This window comes from Phocoena sinus, chromosome 13 (genome assembly GCF_008692025.1).
Source record: "Phocoena sinus isolate mPhoSin1 chromosome 13, mPhoSin1.pri, whole genome shotgun sequence".
In the NCBI taxonomy this organism is placed as follows: domain Eukaryota; kingdom Metazoa; phylum Chordata; class Mammalia; order Artiodactyla; family Phocoenidae; genus Phocoena; species Phocoena sinus.
In genome coordinates, this window is record NC_045775.1 from 83,928,571 (window position 1) to 83,942,119 (window position 13,549).

Genomic DNA, 13,549 nt, shown 5'->3' on the forward strand with positions numbered 1-13,549 from the left:
CAGTCTTTGCAGGCGTCCAGAGCCCTGGCCATTCCATGGAGCTCTGCGCCAGCTCGCGTGTGCCTTCTGACCAAGAAAGGATGAAACTCAAAAGAAGAGGCTTTCCTCACTGGACTGTGCAGTGACCCTTTCTCTAGGGCGGGGGAGATGCTGGACCACACATCACCTTTTCAAGTGGCTCCCAACTCACAAGCCTCAAGCTCTCAATTAGCCCCAGGTCTGGAATCACACCCAAAAAGTTGCAGTTTAAGGGAAAACAGCCCTGTCATCCATCTAGATGCTTTCTGGGACAGGAAGCTTTATGAGAACTGCAAAAATACAAGGGGAAAATAAAGTGGGGCTTGCCAACCACCTCCATCCGGGTCCTGCCCACAATGCCTCCACCGCTGGGAGCAGTTTCCCACCTGAAGGCTGGAAGACTCAGCTTTATAATGTGAATCTAAAGGAGCCAGTGGGGAAAGGGGGACGGAAAAAGACACCTGCACCTTCTCACCACAGGACAAATTTTAATATGCTTTCTTCATCATTTTCAATAACAGATCATAGCAACCGAAGTTACTTTTAAGTGATTGAATGCTTTACCTTTTAGGGCCCCAATGACCGAACGTAAGAGTACCAAAAACTACGGAAACATTTCCACTTGCCATCCTTCACTCTGGCCTACAGCATGACCCATGTATAAGATGGAAAACAAGTGCTCTCATCCCATATCTGAGATCAAAATTGTGAGTCTTCACTTCTAAGTCCAAGCGGTACCAGTTCTCCGTATCCTGGCTGAGTGAATGGAGGATGCCCATTTTGTGGAGAGGAAGACTCAAGAGAGAGTAACCATCGATGCCATTGCTAAGCCACACTGTGAAGGAGGCCATGGTCATGGTGACGATGAGACCAGAACAGACAGGGACCCTCATTCCATCAGGGAGCAATCAGAGAGCATCCTTGGATTTGAAAACAACAGCTCAAACGTAATTAAGAAATTTAGACTGGCATGAATACGTAATGTACACATTACTTTGCAGATGCCTTTTTTCTCTGACAGGCTGGTGCCAACTTTCATTTGGAAGAAATCCATTTTCATGCAAAGGTAACCGAGAGTGACAGGACATAGGAAACCTACCTCATTTATCTTCTACGAACTTTAAAAAAAAAAAAAATCAGTTAATTGCTTTTCCAGGAAGCTATTTTATGAAACCACAGTGCTTCATCTTTCTGCTCTTTATTCGTGGTATAAATGGTGATTTTAAAATGCCCATCATGAAAATGCTATGATGAATCAATACATCTTAAACAATATAATGACTTCTTTTAACAAACAGATTTTTGATCAACCAAAAACGGTCACTGTGTTCTTGTGGATGAATTATCAACCCCTACGAAAACTCCTAACATACAGTCTATTAATGGATATTCAAACGTAGGTGTCTCTTTCCCCTTCACTGACTAACCTACAGGGAGGGGCGGCAGTCACTGGTTTCCTTCCTTCCCTGACTTTGCAAATGCTACTTTTCCCAGCTCTTCAAGGGCTCTGCAAGAGCAGTTTTAAGTCACTGCCATTTATTAAATTAACAGCAAACAGGAACTAAAACGTGTATCTTTTAGAACGCCACTGCTGAAGCTGTAATGTGCCAAACGAACTGATTTTATGGCTGACACCCATATTTTATCTCCACGGCACTGCGTTATTAGGCTTGTTTTAATAGCATTATCCCATTTCTGCCTTGCCTATAGCACCTGGCATATAAATACGTATTTTTTATTTCTAACAAATTCGAGACTCATATAAAGCTCACTTTTCCAATCTAAAATTATCATTTTAGATAATTTCTTATCCTACTTCAAATAACAGTGTCTTACTAGTCCATGAGCCAAAGACAGGCACTGTGAAACTAATGATGCATAAGTTTCAGGGGCTCTGGAGCCAAGGTTCCTCCAAGGTCCCAAGAGGGACCCTAAAAATGTGTTTATATATGTTTTGGTAAATATTTCAAGTTTGGAGACTTCCCTGGTGGCGCAGTGGTTAAGAATCCGCCTGCCAATGCAGGCGACACGGGTTCGAGTCCTAGTCCAGGAATATCCCACATGCCGCGGAGCAACTAAGCCCGTGCGCCACAACTACTGAGCCTGTGCTCTAGAGCCCGTGAGCCGCAACTACTGAGCCCACGTGCCACAACTACTGAAGCCCATGCGCCTAGAGCCTGTGCTCTGCAACAAGAGAAGCCACCGCAATGAGAAGCTCGTGCAATGCAACAAAGAGTAGCCCCTGCTCGCCACAACTAGAGAAAGCCTGCGCGCGGCAACGAAGACCCAACACAGCCGAAAATAAATAAATTTACACATATTAAAAAATATATATTTCAAGTGTAAAATATTTCCATATTCTTTATTTCCTAAACAGGACCCCCAAGACAGTATAAATGTTGGGTCCCACAACCTATATCTGCCCCTCTAGGTTAACAGTGAATTATATGCTACACATTAAGGACAAAATATTAATCGTGTGTGTGTGAGACAAAAAATAACTCACTTCAACTGGAAATAAGATTCAGTGTGCCCTGCCCTGGAACGTTCTAGAATGCCTGCTTCAGCCATTCCTTAAGGACCCTGTCTCCTACCTAACAGGAGTCACCCTTACAAGTGGCGGGCCAGGGAAGGCTCACTTAATGAGGGGTGACGTCAGGAATGAAAGACTCAGCTACAAAAACAAAATTATGTTTTTCATTAACACAAAACTGAGCTGGGCAAAGCCAGCCAAGAGGCAGGTGGATCGGTTAAGGAATTCCCTTGAGGGCCTTCACTTCCACATCAAATTGCACTGAATTTCTCTACACTAATTACCTATTATTGAAGATGAAAGAATGATAACAAATGATTCGCCACAGCAGCTGACAGACTGCGTGTGTCGGAAAGAATGAAGGGTTTACCAAGTGCAAAATCAAATTCTCAATTTAAAAAAATAGCATGGACTCTTTCTCTACTATAAGGACTATGAAAGGTGAGGGAATTTTCTTAGGCCTAGAAGCCCAATTTTAAATTTTGTCTGGACTGTGAGAGAAATTGCAAATTAAAAGTGAAGTGCTGGAGTCTAATTTATTCAATTCACGTAAATTTCTTGGAGGCAGAGATCACATCTTAAATTTTTTTTTTTAATTCCTCACACCACATTACACCTAGCCATTGATTTGATTTTCTTATGAGGAACATCCCTATGCAGTGTCATACAGCTATATTTTCACTTCCCTTGTCTTCATGTCACTTTTACCCAGTGCTTCCTTTTAGCCCCCAAATTCTTCACACTGTCTTAAGTCTTGCTTTCCAGCTAACATCCTGAAAAAGTGTAGTCAAGTAATGTAAGTTCCCTTCAGGTCATCTCCTCTGTCAATTTTCCTAAAATACACATTCCCTCTCTCAGTGGAAATCAATGTCAGTACTAATGAAAGGACATTTTCATAGAGGTGGTATCTGTTTTAAAAATATATAGGCATTAAAATTTTTTTAAACGGTGTGCCACACTGTTTTAAACCCTCCAAAAAATAAAAGCAAATATTCCTTCAAATCCAATTAGTTGTTAAAATTCTTCCATTTCTATTATGATTGTGGCTTTATAGAAACGTCCTATAAATACTGAATGATACATCTGCAAAAGGTTATTTCTTAGTCCCTTGGGTACTGTAAAGAAACCAACCAACCAACCAACAAACCCTTTGAGTCTGAAGGCTAGGAAGCGTCACTTTCAAACTTCCAGGTAGCCCCCTGTTGCCCACTGAGAAAGAGTCATAATTGTTATTATAATTGTGGACTGTTTGAACACACAAGATTTACAAGATTCAAATTACCATAGTTTCCATAATATGCAAAGCTTTGGGCTAAAATAATGACTGTATACCCTCCCCCACCAAAAAACAAAAAAACCCAAAATACCACCACCCCCCCACCGACTATAACTTTGTTCCACAAACAACACTTCTTCTTACTTCTTTTCTATCAATGTATGATTGGCCTCTTTGAAATATACCTGTATTGACAGAATGTTAGGAGAGTTCAATGTCACGGAGGGAAATGAAACACTTCCTGTATAAAAGCTCTAATTTCTCTCGGTGGGACCCTCTATCTCACAGAAAAAGTTCCCTCTTTCTGTGATTACCCAACACCTGTACAGAGTGTCATTCCCAGTCAGGGGTCCTGACAGGGCATCCTGGAAGTGTCCACGTGATCAAGGACATACCCAAAAGCCTGATGAAACTAGAGTCATCCACATAAGGCTGCCCTGGTTGTCAAAAACAGGCTTTGCACCAGAGCTTTATCAACTCATCAGGTTCCAAAGTAAATACACTGTTACCTAATAAACTTGGAGTTTCTTTGGTACATGAAAATCATTTTAACAAGGAATCACTGGGGATTAAAATTATGAAGGGAATCCTGGTGGTGAGTCCCCTCTGTTCAAAAAATGAGTCATGCTTTATTGGCTGGTACAGGCTCTTTGATGAGGAAAACACGAATCAAAGAGCTTGACAACTTCAGTTCTGAAAGAGGGTAACTACGTGTGTTTCCCACAAACTTTTAAAAACGTAAATGCTTGCAGAACTTACGTTGTGCTTCCATTAATTCCTAATTAACACTTTCTGGGATCCATTGTAAATGAATAATCAAAAGAAGTTACTGGTATACATGTCACTTAATTTCCTCATGAGAACCTGTGTAAACATCTCTGAGTCATAAATGTCTTCTCTAAGGGGAATACATTGACCTCCCCATGGGTGCCTGACGCTTTCTGAGATGAGAGCTCAGAAATGGGTAAAGCTCAGCCTTGCCGGACAGGCAATAAGAAATGTCAAATCATTTGTTTCGTTTGGTTACTAGATCAAATTAAGATACAAAGAATATTCTGGCCACACTGTTATTCCATCTTTAGAAAAGAATATATCAAAAAAAAAAAAAAGGTGAACAGTTCCTAAGTACAATGTCCTGGAGCTCATGTTGTATTTTAGCTGGTATACCATATCACAGCAAAACAAAACAACAAAAAAACGTGCAGTCATACTTTCTCTTCACATGTTCCGGACAACTGTCATCAATTTGGAATAGAGTACGAGATGTGCTTTTCTCAAACAAAACCTCATTTTCCATCCAGATGTACTGTTCAAGTGACCGCAGCCTCTTTGCTACCTCTGTGATTGTGATTTACTTGTTTTGAAGTCTAACAGTCCTTACATCCATCCCATGTGTTTTGTAATGCAGTGAAAAAACACTTTAGAATAAACTCAAAATGTAAACCAGAAGATTCTGAACTAAAATATTTCACTCTCTTCATATAACCGAAGATCATTTTTTCTAGAACAAGGAGAATTCTCACTTGATTAGCAACGACCAACCTGGACCTCAAATATTTTAATATGGATGGGACACCTAAAACATTTGAATAATCACCATATTCAATACTGAATCATTTAACAATTACTTTAAAACTCACGATGAGGTCTACCCTTGTGATGTTTGTCCTGGAACATTTCAAAACTGACAAAAACGTTGAATTTCTGAACTCTTTTACCCAAAAATTAACCTCTTAACATACTAAAAGCTTTGACACACTCTTATTCCAGGGTATAAAACCTCTGACAACATTGGCTTGTACACCCACACACACACACACACAAATCCCTTGAACTATACTGACGGAGGCATTCCTTCCTGAACTAACACGGACACACCACAACAGCATTTGTTGGTACTTAAAAATACTCTGATTATAACCAATTTGAGATTTTAAGAAATCATTACGGATGTGTACATCCTTCCATACTGATGGCTACAAATCCCACATGACATCAGTCACACACTGAAATGAAGATACACGGGAATGGAATTTACAACTAGTCAGCTCGTCCCTTGGAACTACTCGGAAGCGTGTAAGTGGTGTTGAGGAAAGACTCACCTCTCCTTGTTTGGGGATGCTGAACTTGGCAAGCTTGGCCTTGGTTCTGGCGGACTCTGGCTTCGCGGCTGAGGCTCCCCTGTATGACGCACAGTGCACGCTGGTCTCTGTGGACGACTTCAGCTTCGGAGACTCATTGGGAGCCTGATCTTGGCCATCCATCGGCCGCACGTAGGCGGTCGGTTTCTGCTGGACGAGGCTAGGCTTTGAAGCCAGGGATGGAGGAAAGTTCTGAACACAGTGGCCACTGCCGCTGTGCTTGGCTCCCATAGCAGGTGGCCTGTCCTGGGTCTGAAGACCCACCTCGACGTTGCACACCTGTTTGGTCCGCGGCTGCTGTCTGCCAACACCATCTCCGAGCAAGGTCCTGAGAGAGCCCTGTTGTGCTGATTTGGAAGAAGAAGAAGAAGAGGCAGATGAGGATGAGGGGCTCAAGACACAGGGGTTAGGGTTTTTATTATGGTTCTCTGGGTGAGCAGGTCTGTTCAAATCAAGCGTCCTGTGTCCGTGCTTACTTGCTCTCTGTTGGCCATCGGACGGTGGGTGCCCGGCCTTCTGCCAGCCCACAGTGCCCCTCTTACTCTGCTGCCCAGGGACCACTGCTGGGGCGGAGGATGTGGTGCTGCAGACGGATGCAGGCTGGGTCTGGGCTCTCGAATCTGCAACAAAATGCTCGTCAATCTTGTTCACGGGAGCCTGAGGAACCCCAGGTTTGGGAACGCCAACGAGATGACTCTGATTCGATCTATCCGTTAAAAAGTCTTTCATTTCATCGTAATTGCCTAAAGTGTTCTGGAGCCGGTTGGAGAGCTCATCCCCCTTGTTAGTCTGGAAAAAGAAGAACATAACATCCATGCTCCTGTTACAGACAATGGAAACAAGGGAAATGATGGAGAGGCACCTTTACTGCTAGAAGAGCCAGGGTTGCCACATCCAGAATGGGAGCTCAGAGATTCCATCAAAATGGTCAGCGTCTCTGAAGACGTCTGTCAACACTCTGTATCTCACTAGGACTGGACCGCAGCTAATGGCCTCAGAGGGCATGAACGAAGCATCTCTCCTTGGTACTGTGCCACAGCCAAGGAAATCAGGAAAGTTACGATTGCAACTTCACAACCTGGTCTGGATTAAGTCTTTCCAGGACTAGATTTTCTTTTCCATTTTCTTTTTTCATCCCACTGCAAGCTTTCCTTGAAAATTCAGATTTGGCTCAAATTATTTTGCTTCCAACTTCTAAATATAGAATTATTCTTGTTAGAAACCCAGAGGGACAGGCAAAAGAAATGAGAGAGAAGCTTACAACGAGTGTGGGGTTCAGTCTGCAGGAAGCCCTCGGCCTGAACCATCCCCAGTTCCAAGCAGCCTGAAATAGGAATGAAATCTGGGGAGCTACTTCATTTTGCAAGTGAAGGTATATTTCTGGCCTTTGATATAAATGAGAAACAATCCAACATGCCCTTTCTTATGAGCCCTATCAAGTACCCTGCTCCTAGCATGATCTGTGGGTGACAAATACGTAACCCAACCTCTTTTTAGTGTTTGTTTCCTAATAGCTAAGAAAACACAACAAATGGCAGTGACTTTGCAAACTGATGCAGAGATGAAACCAATTATTGATAAAAGTCATAGCACGCAGATCTCCATCTTAAACGAAAGTTATATTTCATTGAGGGACTAGCCAGTAAAGACATGTGAAAGAGGCAACAAAATTTGTGGGGGAAGACCCCGTCCTCAGGGGCTGAGCTGTCTGAAGTTTGGTTGGCCAACTCCTGTAGTCAAGACGGCCGACGGGGTTAGAGGGAGGGATGAGGGGTGGAGATGGACAAGTGAAAACCATCTACCTTGTAGGGTTCACTAAAGAGGGAGTAACTGGAATTAAACGCGCCATCATCCTGCTGGGTTTCCTGATTTCTTCTTTCTCGTTCTTTCCTCCGTAACACGTTCCTGTCTGGTTCACAGACACTGCATCAGGGAGAGAGAAGAGAGAACCACCACACGTGAAAAAGTTAAAGGTAATGCTCAATACAACATTCACCTGAATGCAGAGGTCTGATTCACGGGCAAATGGCAATGGTAACTGGAACATGGATCAGATGAAAGCCAGTCTAATCAAGCAGTATGACTCGGGTGTCCGAGAATTCCATTCTTCGGGAGGAAAAACAAATCCTTAGGACAAGCTGCAACCAGTACTAGACCTCTCTGCCTGATGTGTGAAAGAGGAAATATCTAAGCAACTTTGACAGGAGAAGACTGAAAATAATCTTCAAACAGAAGGTAATTACAGAGATGTGTAAATAGAAATTATGAGCGTATTTCCTCTTATGACATGGCCCCAGAGTGTTATATGGAAACGCTCCTACTCTTTTCTTTCTCTCTTTCTTTCTTTTTTTTTTTTTGGCATGGCTGTGCTTCTGTAGTGATTCTTTCATTAATTAGGTCCCAAAAGAGCTGTTAAAACTCCATGCTGCAGTGGTTTTCACTGTTATGAGCCTTCTTCTCATCTCTGCTAAAGCAGTCAAGTTGTCAAACTCCTACTGAATCCATCCTTCCTTCTGATATATTTCACACGATCACTCTTCCTCACTATGAAAAATGTGCTAAGAGGAAGGGGTGTAGGCAACGAGAGAGAGGACGGAAATTGAAACATGGTTATGTCATCAAGGAACTCAGCCTTTTTGTGCAAGAAAATTAATATCCATTCTCCCAAGATATAATTACAAAGTGACCAGAAACCAAATAACTAGAAGGACTTAAGGAAAAAACAGTGTTCCTTCCTCCTAGTAAGGAAAAAACTAAAAGGCTAAGTCAACTAATAATAAGGAAGTGACTTAAGTGACCGAAGGAAATAGACTTGTCTTTTCAACTCCGTAGACAGAGAAATCTGGCCCCAGTGTAGACAACGGAACTGACACTACCCCTTGTAAGGAACTGCCATGTCCTCCAAATGAGCAGCTGTGTGCATTTCAAGCAGACCCATTTGGTTTAAGTGACCTTGTCATCGCTTTGCTTAGAGTCCAAGCTTGATCTAGTGGACAGAGGCTGGAGCTGGGAGCCAGGACAGCCACGTCCTGACTGTGGTCCTGCCATAACCAGTGATATGATGACGAAAACGCCATGCAATCTCTCTGCAGCCCAATGTCTTCATGGTGTCGTCACAAGGTTTAAATGCGAAGGAAATCTACAAAAGGGCTTTGGCATAGCTTCAGGTGCCCCAAATCCAACGCACTGCTATTAAATGTTGCTGATAAGAAGAGAATGTGCAGGTTCAAAGAAACTTAAAAAATAGTGAGGTTTGGGGTTTGGTTTTGTTATGTTTCAGCTAAATTGCTATCTCGAATAAAAGAGCATACTTGTGTCATGTTGCTGTAGAGGACGCAAATAAAATGATCATAAAATAAATATTGCTTATCTTCCTAGCTCTGCCCGTGTGGCCAGGGTATATTTTAAATTCACTGTCTAAGGGGTGATGCTAACTATGCTTCTGTCAAGACTTTGAGAGCACCTAAGGCATTTCATTTAAATTTCAGATCAGGGCAGGTTAAAATACCCAGAACATGTAGCCTATTAGCATTTTAATTCAGCCTTAGTACATTACCCAAAGTTACTCGATTTGGAAGCCCAAGCAGTGACCTTCATGTAAAGGGAGGCTGCTGCCCCAGCCTCCCAACGGTGAGGCTCACCGCTCCAACCCCACAGTCACTGGAAACTCTCCGGGGTGGCCGTGGTGACAGTGACGGGCATAAGGGAGGCACGAGATGGGAATGACACTCAATCACAGAACCAGGCTTCAGATTCAAAGGAAGGGGCACGACTGTCCTGCCCTGCTTGCAGGGCAATATGCTTCTGCAATATGAAACCCCAGCTTTCGTGAACATTCCATGGATTTCAAATGGAGACTGTTCTGAGGATACACAACTCATGCTGTGGATGGGCATGAAGTGGGCTGCAGCCAAGAGAGGCACTGCAGGTTTTCTATGAACTGGCTTGATTTCTGGACCAAAACCAGCATTTGCAATCAGAAACACAAGCTCGCATTGCATGCAACGTACTTCTCCTCCTCTCCCATAGGTACAGCGGTTTGTGAAGCACCTACTGTGTGCAACTCCATGCACAGAGACTCCCACAGACATGCTTGCTGTCCTCAGCCAGGTCAAGCCAACCAAACACACAAGACTGGTGTGATGCACGAAGTGGCCTGATGTAACATGGAGCAGGTGGTCATTTAGGATGATTTCCAGGCTTCTGAGAAGCCCCCATACCCAATAGAATACCTCCTGCATCTGCTGGCTGACGACTGAAATTCCACAACTAGAGAGTCACTCCTCTGGTTTAAGATGTCTTCGCCCCTGTAAGAAATGTAGACACCACAAGAAGGGAAAACACTTTACACCTGCTCAACCCTCAGCACCTTAGTGTCCACGAGTTTGTCAGCTTTTTCCCAAAGGCCAGGGAGAAAGGGCACAAGACGTCAGGGTCCAAAGGGCACAGGACGTGTGAAGAGAAGGTCAGGAACAATGCAGGGTATAGCAATGAAGATACATTTGGAAACCCTACCGATTTTGCAACGTGACTTGGATGTTTAAGACAGAGGCATTAGGACACAAGCCCAAATCAATGAGGCAGGTATCCGACTCACTGCATTGCCAAGGTCAACGATCCCTTCCAAATGTGGAGAAGAGGGAGGTGAGGGGGAAGCACTCCTTAAGTAAACCTGCCTCATTTCCCAACCCCTTTAAGCTGGAAGATAACCAAAAGCGCTCCCAGATGCAAACCACCGCTGAGTAAAGTTCTCTAATGAGGTCCCGCTGGCACGCCCAGCCTATGGCCTCTGATACGAGGAGGACTGAATGCCCGCAGGACCACCTCCACATGAGGTACTGACAGAAGCGCACTGGCCACCTTTCACGGGACCGCCACGATGCCTGTGCCACGCCGTGCCCTCCACACCATCAGCTGAAACCAGAATGACCGAAGATGACAACCCGTCCCCCTTCTCTGGAGGAGGGCAGAGGAAACCCTGCACCAGAGGCAAGACTTGTTGACTGCCTTTCCTCGGGTTTCTCAGCTCGGCCACTTCCACTGAGCGCTCAGCGCCTCCTAACAGGAACCCACCCACTCATCCTGAACTAGAACCACAACCCCCTCCTGTCATGTCAGGCCCAGGAAGCTAAAATGTCATCTGCATAAAGCAAATGTCACTGGAAGAGAAAGCCTGGACTTGCCAGCCCTCATCTCTAAGCATCTGAACTTGTACCTCTTCTGACTCGTAAAGACAGTACCTTCTCGACAGTGAGTCTGCCGTTCCACTGACCGCAAGTGAGGTCTGGGCAGGTTGTCACAATCCTGGAGCACGCCTCTCTCTTGACGTGTCACCATTAAAACTCAGCCCTCTTCCCTCTTCTGCCATCCCAGCAACAGGAGGGCCAGGCCATTTGCTCTACAAGCAAAGGAACCTTCTCCCCTGACGTGCTGCACGTCAGGTCAGCTTCCCTGGGGACGGCTGCAGTAGAGAATTCCAATTCCTGGCATGCTAATACATCAATTAAACTCAGTAAGAACCTCGTGTTATGAGTTATGTTCCTTTGTTACTCGCAGACGGCAAAATCTCTATCGTCTGTGAGTTGCTTCCTTCCTTCTGTGACAATTACAAGAATCACACTCTTCGAATGGATGTTGCCAAATGTATTTACTTATTTTGCATTAGAGGCAGCCAACTGCTACGAGACTATTTATTATTTATTGCAGATGTGTAACAGTCCCAGAAAATGTGATTCCACATTTTGAAACCGGGGATTCTGCCTTTTTGTAAAGAAGAAACAAATGGACTCTCGCTGGCTGCAGGCGCCATGGCCATTTTACTCGGGAAAGCTGAGCTGTGAGCAGCTTTTTTTTTTTTTTTCCTCTCAAAGGCGGGACAGCCACTTCCTCCCCCTGTCACAACGACAGTGCGGCCCGAAAGGACTGGCCAGAACCGTTACTGTGAACGAGTCTGGCGCTGGGGGAAGGGGGCACAGCAGTGCTTCAATGTTAAGATGTGTAAAAACGACAAAAGAAACCTCAAATTTTTTTCAAGTGGGGGAAACACATCCAAGCACTTTAACTCCACTGCACCAGGTGAACTGATACAGCTCAGAAGTTTTCCTTTACACCGACTGTCAACGCTGGAATTTTGTATTCTGTTTTGTAAGGATTTAATAAAAGTCATAAAAACTAAACAAAAAAAGGAAAGAAAAGGAGGAGCCTTCCCTGACCCCCTGCCCTCCTCGGGCTGTTGCTCTTTATGAGACACAGATTTCTGCAGAGCTGCTCTCTTTCCAAGGCCTGGTTCTCCGAAACCCATGTGATCTGCGTTCACACAGCAAGGTCCCCGTCCTCGCGGGGCCTCCACGGACACTCCTCACTGCCCAGCCCCCCCCACACGGCCAACACCGCCACCTCCACACGCTCTCTCCCCGGGCTGTGGGGCTGAGAGCTTGTTTTCCTCCTGCCTCTCGGGCTACTCCCGAGCGTGCCTGTGTGTTTCTCTTCCCGCACCGCTCCTGTAAAATGTGCTGTCACTCCAGGCTCTAGGCCTGGCCTCTTCCTGGGTGACGCTGTGCATTCCTTGCCTGCAGGTGCCATTTTCACATTGATGACGCGTGAAGTATTTTGTAGGGCAGTGGCCAAAGCCAATTATGCTGGTTAAGGAGGAAAAGATATCCAAATATGATATTATCCTCATTTCCAAAATCACATGATAACAGCATGGAACTAAATAACAGTAATACCTTTGAGCCTCAAGCCTTCTCCCTTCCACTGAGCTCACAACATTTCACATGTATGTCTCTTCGTTATCCTTACAATGTCCCTTGAAGAAAGACAAAGCTGGTAGATACTCCTAGGTTAACTTTTTTAAAGATCGAGGAACTTAGGATGAGAGTCTGATCATCCGACATCACGTGGAAAGAACAGCAATGTCCAAAGTATTTTCTTCAGGTCTATCCGGGAGACAGGACCTACCTAAGCGCCAGGAAGTGGCCACACTTCCTACACCCTAGTGTCTACAAGCCCAGTGTCCACCAGTTGTGAACGTGAGCCACAGCAAAGCTAAGCAGGGTGAGTGAAACCAAGGGAAGTCCTCTCTCCTTCAGAAAGAAGTAAAAGAAGAATTCTGGATCAAAGGCTGGCCTGTTATTTTTATACTCCCAAAACAACGAAAAACAAAAATCGGTCTCTTTCCACAGCACCCATACGAAAAGGATATCCATGTACTACAGAATAGAGGAATGGAGGACGGCTGAGTGAATAAAGAAATTACAGAGTCTAGAGTAAGCCTGCTAGGGCTGACGGTGCCATCACGTTCACCGGATCCGACCCAGGCACCAGCCAACTCCAATCTGTGCCCACGCTGCCCTCCTGGAGGGAAGGCGCTGGAGCTGGCACAGCGGCCTCTGCAACTGAGCCCCAGATTTGACCCAGCAGACCCACTGGCCAGAGAGAGACTCTGCCCTCCTCCTTCCTGCCCTGATCCACGTGCAGCCCGTTCAAACCTGACCACTCGCTTCAAACAAACTGCATCTCCCAAGACACAGGCTTTCAGCCAAGGGTATATGTGGTTCATTGCACCCCTTGACTAGAATA

At 44.8% G+C, this 13,549-nt stretch overlaps 1 protein-coding gene across 10 annotated transcripts in view; it reads right to left on the reverse strand.

Moving 5' to 3' along the window:
• AFF3 (AF4/FMR2 family member 3) overlaps positions 1 to 13,549 on the reverse strand; it is a 618,492-nt gene that overhangs the window by 473,693 nt on the left and 131,250 nt on the right. For 6 of the 10 annotated variants that reach the window (XR_004352729.1, XM_032652344.1, XM_032652343.1 and 3 more), the window contains exons 3-4: positions 7,771 to 7,891; positions 5,930 to 6,757 (exon numbers count right to left, since the gene is read on the reverse strand). Coding sequence is in view for 9 of the 10 variants with exons in the window: in XM_032652344.1 (XP_032508235.1) it covers positions 5,930 to 6,757; positions 7,771 to 7,891 (949 nt within the window). In the remaining variant the exon portion in view is untranslated. The remainder of the gene's footprint in view (positions 1 to 5,929; positions 6,758 to 7,770; positions 7,892 to 13,549) is intronic. The other 4 variants (XM_032652346.1, XM_032652348.1, XM_032652347.1 and 1 more) reach the window with 1 other exon arrangement.